Raw genomic sequence first — 21,347 nt, 5'->3', positions numbered from 1 at the left:
CGGATAATTATGCTGTCACCCTCCGTTTCCCCCCGTCCCTCCGCCCTTAGACCGGCAAGCGCAGGAAGTGGGCGGGGATCCTGGAAAGCCATATTTGGACCGGGCAGCGAGCCGGAAGTGGGTTGGAGGTGTGGCGGAAGTGGTTGGGGAGTGAGGAGCCCGGGAGGGGGCGGTTCCCGTTCTACCGCGGAGCCGGATGTTAGCCGAGCTTTGACAGGCGTGGCAGAGGGAGCAGTGCCTGACCACGGTGAGCTGCAGGGCGCGGGGTCTTCCTGGGTGGTGGGGGGGAAAAAGGAAGGGACCAGACAGGTCACCGGAAGGGACAGGGTCCGGAGGGGGATGGTCCGAGGGGATCCGAGGATGGGAGCAGGAATGGGATGGGGCCTAGGAGCCTGGCTTTCCCCTTGCGGGGTTTCAGCCCCATTCCCGGGTCAGCACTGACGAGACCTCGGCTCCTTCGCTGCTTTCCTCCTGCACTAGGAGAAAATCCTAGGGTAGAGTCCAGGTCCCATCGCAGTCTTCCAGCAAGTCCGTGGGAAGGGGAAGTCTCTTTGGTCCGATCTGGGGAAGCTCTAAGTACAAGAAATTTGGGGGAAGTATTCCCGCCTGCCACTAACTAGGCCACGCTTTCGTCTCTATTTCTTAGTCTTTGAAATGGGATAATTACACCCAGTACGGGTTTTGTAAACCATGAAGCTCCGTACCAAAGCGCTTGTAGCTCAAAGCCTTGCTATTGTATCATGGGATTTGCATTTTCGCAATTCTGGAGCCGCAACCAGGAAGGCGATCCGAATGCCAGAGAATACGATTTCAAGTTGTTATCTCAGGTCTTCGTGAAGATTGGGGGAGAGGCTTTACTTTGTGTTTTTATGGCCCTTCTCTGCACTTTCGGGATCACAGTCATTTAGAGAAGTGTTGAGGGATTGACCAGCATCGAGAGACCACCTTATGCAGACATAGATTAAAAGCTTGACTTTTCTCAAGCTCTTCTTGACCCACCTAAACTATTTGCTTATTTTTTCTAGTCCTCACTTTCCTCAAGCAGTAAAATGGGCTTAGTAGTATAAACCTCACTGGTGCTGTTGGGAAGTTAAAAGGTAATTTGTCTACTTTATGGTGCCATATAGCCCCTCAACAAATACTGGTTCCCTTCTCCATTTAGGAGATCACTTCATTCATTCATTCATTCATTCATTCATCCATTCATTCAACAAATGACAGCTTCCAGGGGCTGAAATGGTCAGGGATTCTTAAATGGATTCTCAGAGGACCTGTGAACTCCTTAAAGTTGCATAGAAGATTTCATGCACCTGCTGGTTTTTCTTAGGGAAAAAGTCCACAAATTCCATCAGAATTTCAGAGAAGCCCAGAGGTTAGAACCTCTGCCTGAAATGACTCTCAGAGATTTTTGTGTAAGTAGGTGTCTTACCTATGGAGAAAAGAAATACTAATCTCAGAGTAAAGAATATTTTGCACAGAGTGGAACAGAGCTCATAGGTGACTGGAGTCTTAGGTGGCCGGGATACTTCATTTCCATCACTTGATATTAGAGTTTCCCTGAGCCAGCTTCCCTCCCCCTCACACTGAGCAGGACCTAAACTTCAGGGCTCACAGAGCAGCAGCTGTGGGTTGGGGGTTGAAAACAACTGATTAGTTTTGCTGGAAAAGGTTGGGGGTGTGATGGGATAGGGGAGGGGTCAGTTCTGGAAGAAGAGACAAATTGTGCAGGAATTACTGGAAAGAGGTGGAGTTCAAGTTCAGCTCCCCTTTAGAAGGATGTGTCCCTCTCCTTCCCTCACCCATAGTTCCGCTCGCAGCTGTTCCTCCTAATCCTTTTGTTCCCTTTAGTGCAAGTGTTTTAGAATACTGAAGAATTATGTTTCTGGGAGGAGCCTGTGTTTCTGTAGATAAGGACATTTAAATCTAGTTAGGAAAAAGACTTGCTCAGCATCTTTGCAACTTATTGGCTCAAGTAGGAGAACTCAAGCAGTTCTCCGTATGCCTCATTCCATGCCTTTTTCATTGCGTCAGGCATCCACGGTGTGTAGAAAGGCTTCTCTGGGAGAACTGTGGGCAGGGCTAATGGGCACCAAGAGCCTGGGCAGTGACAGAAGAGAAGGCATGGGGAGAAGGCTCAGGCCTAACAAGGGTTACTGTGAGCTGAATTTGGTCCCTGTTACCCAGTGGAGTCCTCTTTTGGGAAATACTCACAGCCATCTGTCTGAATGGGGGAAGGAGCCTGTGGATGAATCAGAAGTGGATTCTTCAAGAATTAGAGTTGCCTGCATTAGAGGCTTGAAAGGGGTGTGGAGCACAGCAGCCCTCACTGAGAGAAGTGCATTCCCGAATAAGAGGGTCATCTTTCTCTGTACTCATGGAAGGGACTTATACTTTGGTGGTATGCAGCAGGAGTGAGTAAGGATAGCAGATCAGAGGCCAGAGGAGAGGAAGAGAAAGGGGTTTTGGTTTTTGTTTTATGGGTGTTTGGCTACTTGGCTGCTTGGCTTTGGCTCAGGAGCTTGGAATGGCTTTTGCCACTGAATCAGCGTGGTTACCCTGGTAACAGGGTGGCCGTTGCTAGGCATAGGGAGCCGGCTTACCATCCAGAGCCTATGGCTGTGAGGTGATGTGTGCTGGAGGTTGTCACGTGGCCTCAGAGCCCAGAGGTGTTGGGGTCTGGATCCTAGCTGACAGTTCCCCCCCTCCGCCCCCCCGTGCCCAGTCCTGTCTTCACTCTTTATCTGTCCTGCTAATTCTCTTACCATATATGTCATTTTTGGGCTCCAGGAATGTAGTGGGCTGACAGCAGCCTCTCCTCTGGGGTTGGACTGAGTGGATTGAATCCCCTCCCTGACCCACATGGTGAGTTTGGGATGGGAGGGGGATGGGCTTCTGGTTAGGCCCAAGGCAAAAGGTACTGCCCTCAGGCTTCATGCAGCCCCATCCTTACTGTCAGCCCCAGACCTGGACAAACCCAGCTCTAGAGTCAGCTCTTCTCCCTCTGTCTGCCCTAGCTGCAGGCTCCTGTCCATCCAGCCCTGTCCTGGATGCCATGGGCTTCTCCCTTTCCCATTTGTGCTCACCAATCCTTGAGGCAGTCTCTTGACCTTTCCCACCTTGAAACTTCTTGCATCAGGAGCTCCCTGGGGATTAGAGTGGGCTCGGGAGCCCCCAAGAGCCTGCAGATTCCATCCTTTCATGTTCCCATCCTGGGGCAAACCCAGCTGGCACCTTGACCATGGCCTTTTTTTCCTGGGACCCTGTAGTCTCTCGCCACCTCCTACTCCCCTGGCCAAAAGTGAGGGGTGGAATAGCCAGAGCTACAATTAACCTTTTTCACAAATTGGGTTTGGACATCTCTACTCTGTAACTGTTGGGTCCTGAGAAGCTTCTGTGCTCTATGACTCCTGAGGAGAGGGGCATGGACTTCTTCCCTTGCAGCTGGGCCTGCACAGAGCCTGTACCACATGGGCAGTGGGCAGCACAGGGCCTGGCACGGCTTGTCCCTATCCAGCTGGAGGACCTGAGGGCAGGCACTGAGCTGTGCCATCCTCTGCCCCAGCTGTCTTTTCTGGCAACATGCCTACACTGTGGAGAACCCAGGGCTACATGGAGCTCTTGGCAAGGATGAGAGGTGTTGAGGAACAGAAACAGGAGAGGAAAGAGTGAGAGCATGGGGGCTTGCTGTAGCAGTTACAAGGGGAAAGAGGGCATCCCTGACTTGCCTCACCTACCCCAGGTTTCTCCTCAGGTTCCGTGGAGTGACGCTGTGGGGGACAGGCTTGGTCATGGACCCGCTTTCAGAGCTGCAGGATGACCTGAACTTGGATGACACAAGCCAGGCTCTGAACCAGCTGAAGCTAGCCTCCATTGATGAGAAGAACTGGCCCTCAGACGAAATGCCCGACTTTCCCAAGTCAGGTGGGCACTTCTGGATCTCAGGCAGCCATATGTGCCTTAGAAGGGAAGATTCCCTTCCTCTTGAAGGGAGACCCCAGGAGAACAAGCAGGGCAAGCAGACCAGCCCCACGATGGGGCTGGGAGCACAAGTCCTACTGTGGGGCGGGGGGGGGGGGTGGGTTGTGGATCAAAGAGCATGAGTCTCAGGGAGACCACTGCCAGCCCCCCAGATTATCCCCTGACTTTTCGGTGTTCCTCAGATGACTCCAAAAGCAGCTCCCCAGAACCTGTTACACACCTGAAGTGGGATGACCCTTACTACGACATCGCCCGGCACCAGATTGTGGAGGTGGCAGGTGAGCACACCCAACATTGCATCTTTTACCTCCTGGTCTGCACTCATGGCTTCCAGAAGCCAGCCCCTCTTGCCATAGGGGAAGAAGCGGAAGAGGGAGGGGGCAGGAGCGGAGAGGGGCGGGTATGGACTCTGTAGTCTCACCCCTGATCCTGGGGCTCTTGAGCACCATTTTTAAAAATCACAGACTTGATTGTGATGACTGCTTGGTCTCTTCATCTGCAACCACATCCTGACCTATGACTCTGTTGTCTCTGTTGGCCGACGGTGTGTGGGAGGCAGTGTGACTTAGTGACTTTGAAGTTAGAAAGTGGCTTGATTTCCAGCTCTGCTCTCTGAACTCATTTCTTCCTCACGAGGTCACTGAAAGGATTACAATAGTGAATGTCTGTCAGGGCCTAGCTGAGAGCAAGAACATAGCTGGCCTTGAATAAGTGGCCTTTGCCTGATATCAGCTTTTCTACCCCATGACTTACTGGGGACCAGGGAGGTACCAGTTCCTTTTGGAAGAAACCCTACCTCCAAGGAAGTCTGGAATAACAGAGCTTCCTTCCAGAAGTTAGGGGCCCCATGGCCCCCTGGAGGATCACCTTCCTGGCAGATGTGCTACCCTGCTGAGAGTGGGTAGGGAGCCCCCCTTGGGTCTTGGCCTCAGTGAGCTTCCACTCTTGCTCATAATGCGAGACCTAGTGCAGGGGAGGAAGCAAGGATATTGGTGACTGATTTCTGCCCTTAAGGTCCAATACTGCTGAAAGAGGAAATTAGAGTGGTAGGATGCTTTGTCTTTTCCCTAATGGTTGTCTGTCCCCACTTCTGAGGACAGACAACTGTAAGCTAGGGTGACAGCATGGCTGTGCTCTGAGGAATGGGGTGGGCAAAGGCGGCTGGGCAGCACTTGGCCCTGGAGCACAGTGGTGCTGGCTAAAGGGACCCTGGAGACTTCTGGCCATAGGGAAGCCACAGGGAACTCTCTCTCTCTCCTGAATTCTGGGCTCAGAGAGGGATGGGGCAATTGAAAGAGTTGCCTGTAATGTCAGAGATGTTTCCATGGCATTTGTGTTCCTGGTGCCTGCCCTCGTCTGAGTCAGGGGCCTTGGATATGATTTCTTTCACCCCTGCAGAAGCAAGGTTGAGACTTCCTTCGTGGTCTGATCCTCACCTGGGCATAGGAGAGTCACCCAAAGATTCAGAACTTTCTATCCTCACTTCCAGAAATGGGCCTGATGGGGGCATTGGGGGGTTATCTGATGTGATGTAATGTAGTCTCTATCCTCCTGGCCTATGTGGCCAAGATACAAGGCAGAGCAGGGGGAACCCATCCCTATCCCGCACTGGGTGAGCCCTTTCCCCAATGCAAGCAGAGCTGCAATATGTTTCTGTTTCCCCAGGGTGTGATGAGCCTGAGGGGGCCCAGCCAGGTAGGTGTGTTCCTGGCTCTCTGTGCTTGGCCTCTGGGCTGTGGATCAAGAAGGGCTCTTGGTGGAGGCCACGTGGGGCCAGCTTAATTGCAGCCCCGCTCCAGGGAGCTGGGAGCTGGTGGTATCTGGGAGCCGGAAGTAGCAAAGGGTTTATAAGAGGTTTGACGGGGTGGTGCTGTGTGGGGACACATCTAGATCCCAAAGGGAAAGGGGCTCTTGGGGATGGAGCTCATGTCTGGGGGTAGGGGTTGGGGCGCTGGCTGTGAGCCATGGCCTGTCCTCAGTTCTGGCTTGGGGCCCCTCTGATGGTGGTGGCCCCATGGCTTTGCCTCTCTGACTGCTGAGAAGAGTTTGCATTGGTGCCACCAGAGCAGGAGTCGTTTGATGAGACCATGGTGATGTCCTAGGAGGCCAGTTTCCCGGTATTGAAACTTGAGAAAGAGCCCATGTTGGAATGGAGGATGGGTTATGTCCCTAACTCCTCCGTAGCCTGTGTTCTCCATGCTGGTGGAAGCTGTCATGCTTCACAGTCAGATTTGACTCAGTCCAAAGGAGTTCTTTCCAGTGGTGTGCTGGTAAACGTTTAACAGTTGGCTCTCTGGAAAGGAAAAAAAAAAAAAAAAGGCTATTATTTATTTGTAGCATTTGTAATTTCTACCACAGCAGATTTCAAGCACCACCATGATGTCAACTGGCTGCGGTATTCCTGACCATTTAACAATTTAACAAATGTGTAAGCCGGCTCCAGCATGGTGCCCCAGCCCCCACCTCCCTTCTCCTTGGCCTGCTCTGCAGGTTGTGGGCGGGTGGTGGCTGGTCTGGCAGTTCCCAGAATGCCTGCTGGAGGACTGCACTGTTGCTGATTAACACCCAGGCCACCCTGGGAGCGTTCCTGATTGGTATCTGGGGAATGCAGAGGCTCCCTTCTCAGGCAGCTGTTCTTTTCCTGGTGCTTTCCACAAATGTCACATCTTCTCATCGAGCCCTCCTCCCCCAGGCTGCATCTGCTGGCAAATGCCAAGCCACCCAAGAACTTGAGCAATGGGACTCCACTCCAGGGAGGGGAGGTCAGGGGTTGACCCTCATCTTGTTCCTTGTCTGAGAGTCTTGCCATCCATCCCCTCACCAACCCTCCTTTTGCCCCCATCCCCGGTTCTGACTTAACGTGCATTTTTAGAAGACCTACTCAGGAGCAAGTCCCATGGTTCTTCAGTGAGGAAGAACACATTACCTCCTTCAGGGAGCACACAGTCCAGTAAAGTGGTTCTTAGAACTGGTCAAAAAAAAAAAAAGAACTGGTCAGAGTCCTCTCTGAGAATATGAGCAAGTGGACCTCTTCTCCTAGGGTAAATGTGCATTTTGTAATGTAAATGTGCATTTTTGTTTGTAATATTTTTCATTTATCATCATGGCCTTCCTCGGTGGAGCCCTGGTTGAGAACTCAAAGTTTCCGTTTATGGGGTGTTGAGGCCAGCTGAGCAATGGAGCCACGGGCCCCTGGCCCCTCCCTTCAATTGCTTACTTAACCAGTTACTAGCTCTTTAAATTCCAGAGCCCTGTGAGCTCAGACTTCCTGTCCTGCCCAAGTCCTCAAATCTGCCAGCCAATGAGGGCTGCCTCTGTTGGGGGGTAAGATGAAAAGAAAAGAATAGTTTGGAATGCCCAATCCTCCTCCCTGCATTTTCCCCTAGTTCCAGGCCTTCCCTCTGCTTAGAGGGGAGTAGCCAGATGTTCCTCCCCTCATAGACTCATGGCAGAAGGCCCAGAGGTTTCTGAGGTTCCAGATTGTGCATGAGGCTGGATTGGCCAGACTGAACCTCTGTTCCTGCCCCGCCAGTCTTCCTTCTGCTTTCAGAGCCTATGGGAAGAGATCAGAACAGGCCTGAGAGCTACCCTCCTGGACTGGAGGGAACCCAGCACCTTGGGGTCTAGACAAGGGTATGAAAGAAAGCAGGTGACATCTGTTCCTTCAAAATGGACCTGCTGCTGGATGAAGCTGCACCTTCTCAGATGTGCTTGCAGAGGCTTCTCTGCTCCTAAGTCTGGAGAAACTCTGTCCCAGCCTTTGGGAAACTGTCTAGAACAGTCTCATAACCTAGATATCATTGTGAACAAACTCTGGAATAGAACCATGCATACCATGTAATGCTGACCTGTGACTTTGTGCAGGGTACCAACGTTTCTTGAATATCTGCCACATGCTGGGCTCTGGACCAGCATGAGAGTTTCCAAGATGGATGAGACACAATTCCTGCTTACAAGCCAGTTGAGGAGACAGGCACATAACCAGTTCTACAGAAGAGTCAAAATATCACAACAGAGCTGGGTGATGGTTCAAACAGGGAACCCTGGAAAGGGACAGCTAACCTCTCTGGGGGGAGGAGGAGAGGACACAGGCTTTTGGGAGGAGATTATGCCTGGAATGAGTCTTAAGGATTCTAAGGAGTTAGCCTGGAGGAGGATTGCAGAATTGTCTTGAGACTCTGGCGAGAGAAATACCAGAGGCCTAAAGCTGCCTGATGTGGACTGGGTTGCAAGCCTATGTGTGTTGGAAGTGTGTGTCCATGGTATGATCCTGGAGAGTCCTGTGAGTCATTCCAAAGAACATCTACAGGGCAGGGGGCCCAGATTGTTTATCTGGGGTGAAGTTCAGGAAGAAAGGAGGATTCAAGGCAGGAGAATTGGGTGCAGGTAGGTGTTCATAGTTCTCTAAAGATGGTTGGAGGTTGGACATGGTAGTCAGACTGCTGGAATTGAGGTGCTAAATCAGGCCAAAGCATTGAGCCGTGCAGCCACCAGGGCCTGGGGCCATGCTGCCCTCGTTCCAGAAACCTCCTTCAGCTCCTCTGATGAGTCTTGCCCCAGCTCTGCAGAAAAGGGTCAGTCAGAGCCTTGGCAACCACTTTGGAAAAGTACTGACTCCTCGGTTAGGTCAATGACCGAGAAGCATCAAGATCGTGGTTTACTAAATATGGAGAAGGACACTCAGCAAGCCACTGGGGGGGAGAGTCCTTAGTCCTCAGAGGTAGATGGAGGACAGACTCTATGCATTTCATGGGTTGTGTAAGTATTTTCATTTGCCTCTGAAGCAGTGGGGATTAGGCAAGTGTGGTTTGGTGTCTCTGGAGAGGCGTGGAGATAAAGATGTAGGGAAGATTCCTGGGACATGGGTGAGTGGGGACCAGGCCTTGTCCTCACCAAGCTTTGTTTGGGGGTCCCTGATCTGTGGTGACCCTGGAAGAGCATCTTATCTTGGAGAGCAGTAGCGTATGTGTCAAGAGCTCCCTGCCTTCTTGACAAAGCCAAATGATCAGACCATCAGATAGTGACCAGTTTTGGATGAACACCCCTGAGTGATTACAGCCAAATGAGCATTTCCCCAGAGCATTACAAACTCCTCTGAACTCCATGTTCTTTAGGAAAGAAAAATGAGACCTGACCATTAAGTAGTCACACCCATGTCCTCCGTGGCCTTGGACTTGCTGAGAAGGTAGCATCAAGAAGTTTTCCAAATACACGCTGCTCAGAGGGGGCACTTCTGGAATAAGCATGGGCTTTTAAAAAATTTTTTTAAGTTATTATTTATTTATTCATGAGAGATACAGAGAGAGAGAGGCGGAGACACAGGCAGAGGGAGAAGCAGGCTCCATTCAGGGAGCCCCATGTGGGACTCGATCCTGGGACTCCGGGGCTGAAGGCAGATGCTCAACTGCTAAGCCACCCAGGTGTCCCAAGCATGGTCTTGCTTTGGTGGGTGTGACTCAGTTTTTTTAGTTAACCATTTTAAAATGTACAATCGGTGGTATTTAGTATATTCACAATGTTGTGCAGCCAGCACCTCTGTCTAGTCCCACGATTTCATCCATACCCTTGCCAGATCCCATAACCATAAGCAGCCATCCATAATCTCCCCTCTTCCCAGCAGCTGGCAACCACTAATTAGCTTTCTGCCTCTGTGGGTCTACCTTTTCTAGATAAGTCACATAAATGGAGTCATAAAATAGGCAGTCTTTTGGGTCTGGCTTTTTTCAGTTACATAATGTTCTCAAGGTTCATTCACAACGTAGCCATGGATCCGTAGGTACTTCATCCCTTGTTATGGCCACACAATGTTCCACTGCATGGATATACCATGTTTTCTTTATCCATTCACGCACTGATGGGCATGTGGGTGTTTCCACCAGGTGTGACTTTTTAAAAAATTATGTTATTTTTTTTAGACCCCAACTCAGTAGCCCTGAGAGCAACCTGTCCCTCTTTCTTCAGTGGCACAGCCTTGAGTGCAGACAGCTGCCCAGAGGTATATCTGCTTCGGCCACTCTGGCCCCTGCACTGCATGGTACAGGTCTCTCAGCCTGGCACCCTTCAGTTCCTCACCCCACTTCTCTCGATGGATCTTCCACTCACCGTGCTCCATCTTTCTCCACACCTAGGAGATGACAAGTACGGGCGGAAGATCATTGTGTTTAGTGCCTGCCGAATGCCCCCGAGCCACCAGCTGGACCATAGCAAGCTCCTGGGGTGAGTACCCACAGGGAAGGTGGTGAGACCTGTGCCCAGATCCCCAGTACCTCCTCATGCCATTCTCTTTACCATCACTTCCAGCCCAGAGGTATCAAACTACCTCCCTCGGTGCCTCCCCTCTTCTTCCGGGGGGAGATATTTTACATCTTGGGGAGAACACCGAGCCAGGAGTCAGTCCTGATTTCTAATCCGAGAAACTGCAACCTTGGCAGGTGGCTTCATCTCTTTAAGCCACTTTTCCTGCAAAACACAGCCCTTCTTCCTAGGGGTGACACCCTGCACATGAACACGCTACTGAACACAGTAAGATACTGTCCATGTGTGAGGACTGATTATGATGATGTGGTGCTTCTGCTGTGGTTGCAATTGTTCATCATTTACATGGATAGTGTGCCAAATTTGGTACCACTGGCTTTTGTATCTATCTGGGTTCTGTTAGCAAATATACAACAGCTCTGGTTGGTCTGGAAATCCTTTTTTTTTTTTTTTTTTTAAGATTTTATTTATTTATTCATGAGACACAGAGAGAAGGTAGAGGGAGAAGCAGGATCCCCGCAGGGAGCCTGATGCGGGACTTGATTCCGGAACTCTGGGATCATGCCCTGAGCCGAAGGCAGATGTTCAACCACTGAGCCACCCAGGTTTCCCTGGTTGGTCTAGAAATCTGATGCCGGTCCGAAAGCTGATTGAAAGCAAGACTTTGACAGACCTTGTTCTTTTTTTAAAGATTTTATTTATTTCAGAGAGAGAGCAAGAGCCAAGAGCAGGGGGAGGAGCAGAAGGAGAGGGACAAGCAGACTATATGCTGAATGTGGAGCCTGATATGGGGCTCCATCTCATGACCCTGAGATCATAACCTGAGCTGAAACCGAGAGTTGGCCACATAACCGACTGAGCCCCCTTGTGCCCCTGACAGATCCTGTTCTGATAAGCACTCATTATTGAGCCCCCGGTGGGCCCCCGGCACGGAGGTACAGGACCTCCATGGAGGCAGAGTCGTAACGAACTTCTGAGGTGTCTTGATGTGTGTCCAGTTACCATCTTGCAATTATTTCCTTGTCTCTTTAAAGCGTTTCCTGAAACTGAAAGTGTCTGCACTGCCCATACCAGCTCTTTGGGATCCGGAATGATTGTGTGTGTGTAGGGGCTGGTGAGAGGTCAGGGACAGGTCAGGGGGAAGGGCCTGAGTACAGAGTCTGCAGTCCTGGTGAGCCAGGCCTGAGGCTTTCCAGCCTTGTGTGACTTCTCTCTCAGGCTTTAGGAGCCCATCTCCTGCCGCCCCTTGGCCAGGCAGGCAGAGCCTTGTTCAGGCGCATCACGTGGCCCAGCCAGAAACAGGCCAGGCAGCTCAGCCTGAGGGTAGCTGAGTCACACACCCTACCCTCTGGTTTAACACAGCGTCTGAGTTGGCAGGTGACAGACTCCTGGCCAGATAATAGTGCGAGTGGGAGGAAGTCAGAGGAAGAAGATGGGAAAGCACCCAGTTTTCAGGAGAGAGCTTGCTGAGTGAGGCTGTACCATTTGGGGACTTCCTCCAACTTCTGGAAGCCCTCTACCATCCATCCTGTCTGTCCTCCATTCCTTCCTGGGTTGGGTCTCCCTGCCCCCACCCAGCCTGCAGGTCAGCACTTTCAGTGTGGATCAGCCCCATGATCACAGCCTTGGCCTTTCCTGACTGTCCAGCCACATCTGGGGGGCTGAAAGAAAAAGCTTGGATTCAGAAGCCCAGTTAAACTTCATGGTGCCTCTACTAGCTATGTGTTTGGGGACAGGTTTCTTCTGAGCCCTATAAAAATAAGAATTGTGTTCACCTCCCGGGGTTGTTGTGAGCCTTAGGTAAGAGAATATACCTGAAATGCCATCGTATACACTAGTGAAGTATTACAGATTTCAAAGATTTAGAAAAACGTAAGTAGTTATAAAGAAAAAATATAGACAATGATAAAAATCTCCCTAAACCTACCACCCAGAGAGAAAACCACTATTTTCGTGTATTTACCTATTTTTTTTTCTATAACTTAAAGAGATCTTTGTATAGTCACTTCTGTATCTTACATAACGTTACCTTCTGAGCACTAAACATTCTTCAAAAGACATCTTTTTAAAAACATATTATTGGCAGACATGTGTCCGGAAAAGTGAATTGTCATACTACTTGATGAATTTTTCAGAAACTGCATATACCCATGTCAGCCACACCCATAAGCCTCCCTTTGTTCATACAGCCACTACCCCAAGGGGTAACTGCTCTCCTGACACCTAACTTCACGGATGGGTTCTGTCTGCAGAAACATCCTGTGAGTTATTCTATTTATAGATGGCCTGTAATTTATTTAACCAATTCTCTACTTTTGGACAGTTATTAGCTTACTGCTCAAAAAAATCTTTTTTACATTATAAAACAGGCTGCAGTGAACAGCCTTCTACAAAAAATGCTTCTGTTCATTTCTGATTGTTCCGTTAGGGTAACTTCCTGGATATATTTGTACAGGGTCAAAGAGTATGAACATTTTTTTAGCTTCTGATAAACATCACTTTATTGCCTTCCAAAAGGCCATAACATCTAGCAAAGGAGGAGTGTGTTTTCACTACAATTTTTGCTATTTTATAGTTGCAAAAGCCCATCTTTCTATGTGACAGCTCTTTGCAAGCTGCAAAGTACTCAGTAGGTACAAGGGCTAGATTACCGTGTAGCAGTAAGGACTGGAACCACAGTAATAGTCCAGCATTTGACACTTCACATGGCTGCCTGTGTGGGCCGAGATCAGCATCCACGGACCATGATTGAGGATACCCTCTCTGGGTTAGGTCAGGCAGTATCTGAGCACTTACTCAAATCCTTGGATACCTTCCCACTTTCCCTCCTTCCCTACCTCCCCTCAGAGGTCCTTAGCATTCTTGGATGCCCAGCCTCCCAGCCTGGAGCAGTGTTGTGCTGGGGCCTGGGAGTGGTTGGCCAACCAGAAAGAACTTCCCCTGGACTCCTTTCCTGTCCTGGAGTTCTTGTCTGTTCCCTTCATACTTTCCCACCTCAGGCGGGCTCAACACTTCTGTATATGTGTGTTCAGGTGGCAGGTACTGCGTTGTGAACATAGGGAACTTGAGATGTGGCTCTTTTGTCCATGAAAGGTCCAGTGACTAGAGCAGGGATGGGGATCCTCTGGTCACCACGATCTTCTCTTTATGGCTTGTGTTGGGAGGTTGAGGTTGAGGTTCACCCTTTAGTCAAGGGTGAACTTTGGGGTTAGTTCATCTCCAGGCTTCACCACAAGCTCTGTGACTTTGGACAAGCACTTATTAATCTCTCTGAGCCTCACTGTACTGCCCTCATTTGTAAAGAGGGGACAATCTCAGCCCCAAATGTTATGGGGAAGGGCTCATCTTTGTACACAGACTGCTTGGCAGACAGACACGAAAAGCTAAATATCGATGAACGGTGATTGTCGTCATCATGGTTAACTCAGGGCAGTCCTGCAGGGAGTCTTACTCTCATTTTTCCTACAGGTATGAGAGAGGGCTCCAGTTCCAGTCCTGGTGTCCTGGTTTCTAGCCAGGGCTGTTTGTTACCATGCTTCTTCCTCTGCCCAGCGCAGCCACTACCCCGAACCTCCTCCATACAGCCTAGCCACAATAGGCAGCACAGGGGAGGGGCTGGTGGGCAGGCACAGGATCGAGGCAGGGGGCCCCTCCTGACTCGAGGGAGGGCTGAGCGGGGCTTTTCTCTTGTAGGTACCTGAAGCACACCCTGGACCAGTATGTAGAGAGTGACTACACGCTGCTCTACCTGCACCATGGCCTGACCAGCGACAACAAGCCCTCCCTCAGCTGGCTCCGGGACGCCTACCGCGAGTTTGACCGCAAGTGGGTTGGGGCCCAAGTGGGTTGGGGCCTGGGGGCAGGTGGCCCAGGAACCAGCAGCTCTGCCAGGGCCGGGGCTGCCCTCTGCTGGCTTGGGAGCTCGCTCCATGCCAGGGGGAGCCAGTTGCCCCCACCTGGGTAGAAGCAAAGAATCTGAAGTTGGAACATCCTGGGCTTAAATCCCAATGTCTGTACTTACTCACTCGGTGACCTTTCATGTTACTTAACCTTTCTAAACCTCTGTTTCCTCATCTGTAAAATGGGACAACCACGGCACTTCCCCAAGGACATAGATCAGAAAGACACTAAGAAAAAAAAAAAAAAAAAGGAAAGACACTAAGAACCTCGCTCTGTGCCACTCCCACCACACCCACTGCTGGGTTCCTGTTCCCTCTCTGCAGGTACAAGAAGAATATTAAGGCCCTGTACATCGTGCACCCCACCATGTTCATCAAGACCCTGCTCATCCTCTTTAAGCCCATCATCAGGTGAGCGGGCTGATGGGGGAGGGCAGTGGTCTCCCCGTGCTTCCCTTGGAACTCTGAACCAGATACCTGAGGAGGCCAATCATCCCAGGGACAGGCCATTTGGGGGCTCTCCTGATCTCGGGGAGCTACTAAGGGCACGGTGGAAGCCTGCTGAAATGGGCCTACCACTGACCTGTGCCCTTTATTCTGCCGGCAGCTTCAAGTTTGGGCAGAAGATCTTCTATGTGAATTACCTGAGTGAGCTGAGTGAGCATGTGAAGCTGGAGCAACTGGGGATCCCTCGCCAAGTGCTCAAGTGAGGCGGGGGCAGGGACTGCATGGCAGGGACTGCATGTGCCCGCTGGGCACGGTGTACATGTGTGTCAAGCTGGGGGGTGTGGGTAGAATGTGCCAACCAGGGGGAGAGGGAGCCTTGAGAACCCCGGGGTAAGCAGAGGAAGTGGAGGTAATGATGAAGAGACAGCGGACACGGTCAGAGAGAGTGGGTTCAGATCCTGTTTCTGTCACTTAAAGAGCTCTATGACTGCAGCTCTTCAGCCCTTTGTCGGGTATAAGGCGGGGACACTAGGAGGGTCGAGTGAAGTGACCATGTGCAACAGCACAGTCAGTGCTTGACAGACAAGGCAACTCCAAAGTCAGGTTGGGCTCCTGATCCTCCCATCTGCTCCCCCAAGGTATGATGACTTCCTCAAGTCCACACAGAAGAGCCCTGCCACGGCCCCCAAGCCCATGCCACCACGGCCCCCTCTGCCCAACCAGCAGTTCGGGGTCTCGCTGCAGCAGTGAGTATGGGAGAGGTGGGTGAGCCCGGCATGTGGGCACCGCAGAGGGCTGCAGACCCAGCTCACTGCCCTCGTTCCCAACAGCCTCCAGGAGAAGAACCCAGAGCAGGATCCGATCCCACTCGTGCTCCGGGAGACCATTGCCTACCTGCAGGCCCATGGTGAGTGCCAAGGCCGCTGGCCACAGGACCTCAAGGACCTGCCCCTTCCCCTTCAGCCCTGACCCTGACTCCCCTTTGGAACCTGCCGGGCAGGGCTGAGAGGCTTCACGTGCATCAGCGCCCACATCGACCCTGCCTGGCACCCTGAGACAGAGCAGGTCAGGGAGTCTATACACTGCCCTAGAGCTAAGACTCACCAGGCCCCACTGTTTCCCAGCTCTTACCACTGAGGGGATTTTCCGGAGGTCGGCCAACACTCAAGTTGTACGAGAAGTCCAGCAGAAGTACAACATGGGTGAGTGGTCTGGGGGGTGTGCCTGGCAGGGCCAGTATAGATCGTGTGTGTGTGTGGGGGGGATAGGGGCACGTATGGGACTGGGAGGGGCTTGTCTTCTGCTCCCCTATAAACAAGGGTCCCCTGTTCTGTTCCTGTCAGAGGTTCTGTGGCATTTGGTAGGATTACATGGGTCCCCCTCCTGCCTGGCTATCCCAGGCTTGCTGCCTCCTCTGTTAGGCTTCTGGGTCCCAGGTGGTTCAGGTTCATTCAGAGATGAGGGATAACTGTGGTGTGTGCTGGGGGGCCCCATTCTACCCGGTCCCCTCGTTACACAGGAAGAGGGAAGGCCTGTGTAAGAAGAGGCTCTGAGGGAGGAGAGGCTCATGCCATGGCTGCAGGCAATTGGGAAGTGGGGCTGCTTGGCCTCTAGATGGGCTGCTAGCCTCCAGGCTAGGCCCAGCTCCTCTCTCCCCTCTCCCCCGCCAGGGCTGCCGGTGGACTTCGACCAGTACAACGATTTGCACCTGCCAGCAGTCATCCTCAAGACCTTCCTCCGGGAGCTTCCTGAGCCCTTGCTCACCTTTGACCTCTACCCCCATGTGGTGGGCTTCCTCAGTGAGTGCCCCTTGCTTCCCTCCCCAGCTCTGTGCTTTTTCTGCTGAGTTGGGGTCAGAGCTGGACTCAGAGCAGGCAGGTTTGGCCTGTCCTCCAAGGAAAGTCTGGTTGGGGTCTCCCCTCTGGCCTCCCCTCCCCTCTGTCGGCTCAGCTGTGGGCTGCCGTAACCTGGGCCCCGGTCCCTTGCAGACATTGATGAGAGCCAGAGAGTGGAAGCAACACTGCAGGTGCTCCGGACGCTGCCTGAGGAGAACTACCAGGTGCTCCGTTTCCTCACTGCCTTCCTGGTGCAGGTGAGACCTTGGCCTCAGCCTCTGCTGTTCACCTGGAGAGGGCCAGGGGAGGAGCTGCCACCCCTGCTGCTCCCGGGTCTGGGAGGCGGGTCTGTGGGCGCTGCTAAGGCCCCCCGATTCTCTCCACAGATTTCTGCCCAGTCTGAGCTGAACAAGATGACCAACACTAACCTGGCTGTTGTCTTCGGCCCTAACCTGCTGTGGGCCAAGGATGCTGCCATCACCCTCAAGGCCATTAATCCCATCAACACGTTCACCAAGTTCCTTCTGGATCACCAAGGGGAATTATTCCGCAGCCCTGACTCCAGGGGGCTCTGAGTCCTGCCCTGCTGCCCCTTCTCTGAGAGCCCCGACTGGGACTCTTCCTCCTGGCCTCAGCCTTACAGGAGCCTGGGGCTCCCGCCCAGGAAGGGGCCATGAGGCCCTGGGAGCTGGAAGCTGGGGCCAGCCGACCGGGCAGCTCTTCCTCCCCTTCTGTCCAGCCCACCTCGCCAGCCCTGGAGGCCTCGCTATAACCACGGGACGTTTTTCTTGGCCTTATATTTCTCACTGCCTCCTTGGATCCCTGGCTCCTTGTCAGGCTCTGCAGAGCTGGCCTTGGCTCTTCCAGCGGGAAAAAGACTGGCCCTAGCAACTGCTTACCCACTTTCTCCTGCCTCTCTTTCCTGGCAACTACAGATGCCTAAATCACTGCCAGCTGGGCTGGTAGCTGGGGCTGGTCCTCCCCTTCCCGGCTGCTGGGGAATAAGCAGCTGAGCTGAGCTGGCCAGGGCTGGCCCTGCAGAAGCACCCCCTTGCTTGGGTGAAGGCCTGTGTTCGTGCACCTGCAGCTGTCCTCCCCTCTAATGGTTTAGCCTTGGGTGTTGACACAGCTAGGGACTGGCAAGGCCGGGGTCTGCTTCCTACATCTGCCTCCTTCTCTTCCACACATCCTGGGTCACCCCTTCTCAAGTGATACAGCCCCCAGGGTGTTCCAGCCCCCTGGCTCTGCCAGAACTGGCAGCCAGGGTGATACGGCTGAGTCCCAGCATCCATTTGGTATTAGATACCCCATTCCTACCCAGAAGCCCGTGTCTGGTTGGGCCAGTGACCAGCAGTCTCAGCTTCCCCTGCTTTGCCGTCCTTCCCTTCCCACTTGCACAGATTCTCAGCTTAAACTCTTGTGGACAGGTCTGTTGGGTCACACTGGTCTCTGCTCTGGCCAGAAGCGACTCAGTGCCTCAGGATCTGTGGCTTCTTCTGCCAGCTAGGGACTCCTGGAGGGGCCGAATGGAGACCTTGCTAATTCAATCAACCCGCTGGGGCAGGGGACTATGGGCCCCAGGGCCGTATCGTCTCTCAGAAAACCCAGACCCTGATGACTGGTACTTCTCATTCCAACTGTGTCTCTTAGAATTACATGCCTTCCTGGTGAACCCTGGGAACCCCACTTCCTGCAGCCTTGTCCCTGGCAGCAGAGGGAAGGACCTGCTCAGTGGCCTTGCCCTCACAGCCTTGGCCAGAGCCTGTACTGTGCAGCCCTTATTGACCAGACCAGCCCCATCTGCGAGATGGGTGCAGCCTGGGTCCTGACTCCTGAGCTGTCTCCCCAGGACATTAGCTTTTCAGGATCCCGGGGGCCTGGAGTGGCTGCTGGTTCCCTGTCGGTCCCCGCCTCTGTAGCCCGAGCCTGGGCCTCTGCTTTCTGCCCTCCTTTGTATACCAGGTGTTGCGCACAGCCCCATTTACTGGGGAGCCTCGTGGATCTATTTGATCTTTCTCCTGTACCCTGTCCCACTGGACTTGTACCCGGGGGGAGGGGAGAGTACTGTGAATCAAGTGTTCACATTCACACTTAATGACTTCCTTGGCACCAATCATGTATTTCACCTTTGCACTTTTTGTATTTCAATAAAAAAAGGAGATGGAAAATTGCCCACCTGGGTGTTAGGAAGTACGCCTGGAGGCTCAGAGAGGGTGGGAAGTGTGTGGTTGTGGAAGATGAACAGGTGGGGCCTCAGGAAGTCCCCTCCCTAGTCCGTCTGACCCCTTCCTTCTTTGTCTTGTTCCTTTGAGTGGGTGTGAAGCCAACTTTCTAGCATCTTCCAGCCTCGGACATGTGAACGGTGACCCTCCGTGTTGTACATGTGCAACATTCCAAATGGCCACCAAGTGCTGTGTCCCATGACCAGCGGCTCTTCTGTCCCTGAACAGAGGGCACTGTGGTGACAGCAGTGTAGGCTTTAGAGTCAGACTTGGGCTTGAGTCCCAGTGCCATCACCCTCCACCAGCTCCAAACAGTAACAGCCATATTACCAGCCCACCTGAGACTGTCTCTTCATTTCTCTGAGGATCAGAAATGCACACAGGGCACAACAGAGCAAGTGCCCGGTGGTGACCAGAAGGACCATTGTTTCACAGAGGAATGGGGAGATGGTCCCAACCTCATGTAGCTGCTAGTATTAGAAGCCTTGTGTGACCATCCGCTTCTCCCCACCCTCCATCCAGCCTGAGAGCGTTGGCTATTTCCACCTGCCACCCAGGCCCATACCGGCTAGGAGATAGCCAGTTTTCCTTTCCTTTCTTGAGCAGGTTTTGCTGTGCTTTAAAAATTAAGATGGTAAACTTTAAGTTCTGTGTATTTTACCACAATTTTTAAAGATAATGGTTTGTTACTGTGAGGGCAGGCCAGAATTTCACTTGGCACGGCGGTCAAGTTCCACCTGTCTGCTGCCTGCCTGTTGGTTGCAATCAGGTAATGGTGGCCTCAGGGGAGCCCAGCCAGAGCTGCAGGATCAAGCAGTGGTGCTAAGACCGAGGTTAAACACAGGCACGGAGCTGCAGGAAACTAGTTTCATTGTACAACCGGCCCTCACCCAGGCAGCTCCAGCAGAAGGCATGGGCAGCCTCTCACCAGTTCTGCTCAGCTCTACACTGGGTGACTGCTTACAACAGAGCAGCAGTATCCCAGGGAAACAGAGGGGAGCAGGACACCAGGAGAGCTGTTTACACTGGTTGGGCTCCTGGCAGGGCCTCTGCTGAGTGACTCAAGAGCCAGTTTCCCCCTGCCTTGGCAACAGCAGGTCTCTGGGGGCAGTGTCGGGAGATGCTTTAAAGGGATAGGACACCATCATGAGACACGGGGCAAGTGAACACTTTGCTTTTGTGGGGGAATCCCAACTGGAGGCGAAGACACAATGGACAGTCTCTTCACTGTTTCTGACTCAGGGTTGGGTGACTGTCCCAACTGGCTGCACAGTTATCACGGTCAATGTCAGGGGCAGTTAGCTAACAAGGTAGGGCTCCCAGGGCCTGCAACAGCAGCAGTGGGCCACCTCATTCTTTTCAGCCCTAGGTTTTGGCTGAATTTAGAATTTTTTTTTTTTTAATTTTTATTTATTTATGATAGTCACAGAGAGAGAGAGAGAGGCAGAGACATAGGCAGAGGGAGAAGCAGGCTCCATGCACCGGGAGCCCGATGTGGGATTCGATCCCGGGTCTCCAGGATCACGCCCTGGGCCAAAGGCAGGCGCCAAACCGCTGCGCCACCCAGGGATCCCTGAATTTAGAATTTTCGAACCATTTTCTGCCCTAGCTTCAGCCTGAAGGGGGCAGGGAGGCAACCCACACAATAGTTGCCCTGGTCTGTCAGGCAGTTAGTCCCTTGCCTCTAGAACCATCTCTGCCTCTGGGACACTAGCTCCACCTCCCTCGCACTCCCGTCGTTCAGCACAGGCACAAGGTAGGAGTCAGGAGCTAGCTCTACCAGGGCCGAGATGCCTGCCATAGAAGCTCCCAAGAGGCCAGGCAGGAATAATTCCCACAAGGCTCTTCTACTTGTGACTCCTCGGGGACCACCTTGGTGTCTGGCTCGGCCTGTCAGATCGGGGCAGCTGAACAAACTGCCCTTGACAGGCCCTTGACTTACTGATACTTCACTCAATCCCCTCCCCTCTGTCCGGTTTGCTCGGCCACGACTCCTCATCCTAGATTAGCAAACAGATAGAGGGCAGTTTACAGAGCCCACATTCCCTGTCTAGCCCTGCTGGAAACACAGCAGAGGCCTGAGCCAAAAGCTACAGCTCCAGGCTGAGTGGTGGGCTGTGCTGCCCGGGGGGGCCACAAAGAGCTGATGCTGATGGCCTCTAAGGTGGACACTGTGGTGCATGTCGACTTCACGCACATTATCTCACGGACTACTCACAAAGAAGCCCCCCAAACGGGAACGTACAGCCAAGGGAAGTGAGGCTCTACAGCTGCTAGGTAGCCAAGACCTGCCTGACAGGGAAGCCATTCCACCATTCCTTCCCCTTCCACGGAGGGGCCGAACAGTTACCAGGCAGGCAGGACCTGCAGAGAAGTGGAAGTGCGGGGTTAGCATTTTAAACAACTTGCAGGGCTGAGTGAAGTAAGTCAGTCGGAGAAGGACAAACATTATATGTTCTCATTCATTTGGGGAATATAAATAATAGTGGAAGGGAGAAGAAATGTGTGGGAAATATCAGAAAGGGAGACAGAACGTAAAGACTGCTAACTCTGGGAAACGAACTAGGGGTGGTGGAAGGGGAGGAGGGCGGGGGGTGGGAGTGAATGGGTGACGGGCACTGGGTGTTATTCTGTATGTTAGTAAATTGACACCAATAAAAAAAAAATAAAAAATAAAAAAAAAAATAAACAACTTGCAGGACAGGAGGCTG

General features: G+C 52.5%; 1 protein-coding gene across 4 annotated transcripts; it reads left to right on the top strand.

Moving 5' to 3' along the window:
* Nucleotides 1–88: 88 nt before the first annotated feature.
* Nucleotides 89–18,585, top strand: ARHGAP1 (Rho GTPase activating protein 1). Of its 4 annotated transcripts, none has more exons than XM_077863091.1 (14): nucleotides 89–247; nucleotides 3,752–3,921; nucleotides 4,161–4,256; nucleotides 5,644–5,673; nucleotides 10,107–10,194; nucleotides 13,927–14,058; nucleotides 14,457–14,543; nucleotides 14,740–14,838; nucleotides 15,218–15,325; nucleotides 15,410–15,486; nucleotides 15,704–15,781; nucleotides 16,250–16,378; nucleotides 16,568–16,671; nucleotides 16,801–18,585. In XM_077863091.1, exons 2-14 carry the CDS (start codon nucleotides 3,789–3,791, stop codon nucleotides 16,987–16,989), a joined length of 1,350 nt encoding a protein of 449 aa, XP_077719217.1. In that variant the 5' UTR covers nucleotides 89–247; nucleotides 3,752–3,788; the 3' UTR covers nucleotides 16,990–18,585. The 4 variants fall into 4 exon arrangements, with proteins under 4 accessions (XP_077719217.1, XP_077719221.1, XP_077719218.1 ...); XM_077863092.1 differs by having other exon boundaries at nucleotides 93–247; nucleotides 3,740–3,921; XM_077863094.1 differs by lacking the exon at nucleotides 89–247 and adding an exon at nucleotides 2,839–2,862.
* The last annotated feature ends 2,762 nt before the right edge of the window (nucleotides 18,586–21,347 follow it).

Source organism: Canis aureus, chromosome 21 (genome assembly GCF_053574225.1).
Source record: "Canis aureus isolate CA01 chromosome 21, VMU_Caureus_v.1.0, whole genome shotgun sequence".
Classification (NCBI taxonomy): domain Eukaryota; kingdom Metazoa; phylum Chordata; class Mammalia; order Carnivora; family Canidae; genus Canis; species Canis aureus.
This window is presented reverse-complemented; position numbering and strand designations above follow the sequence as displayed.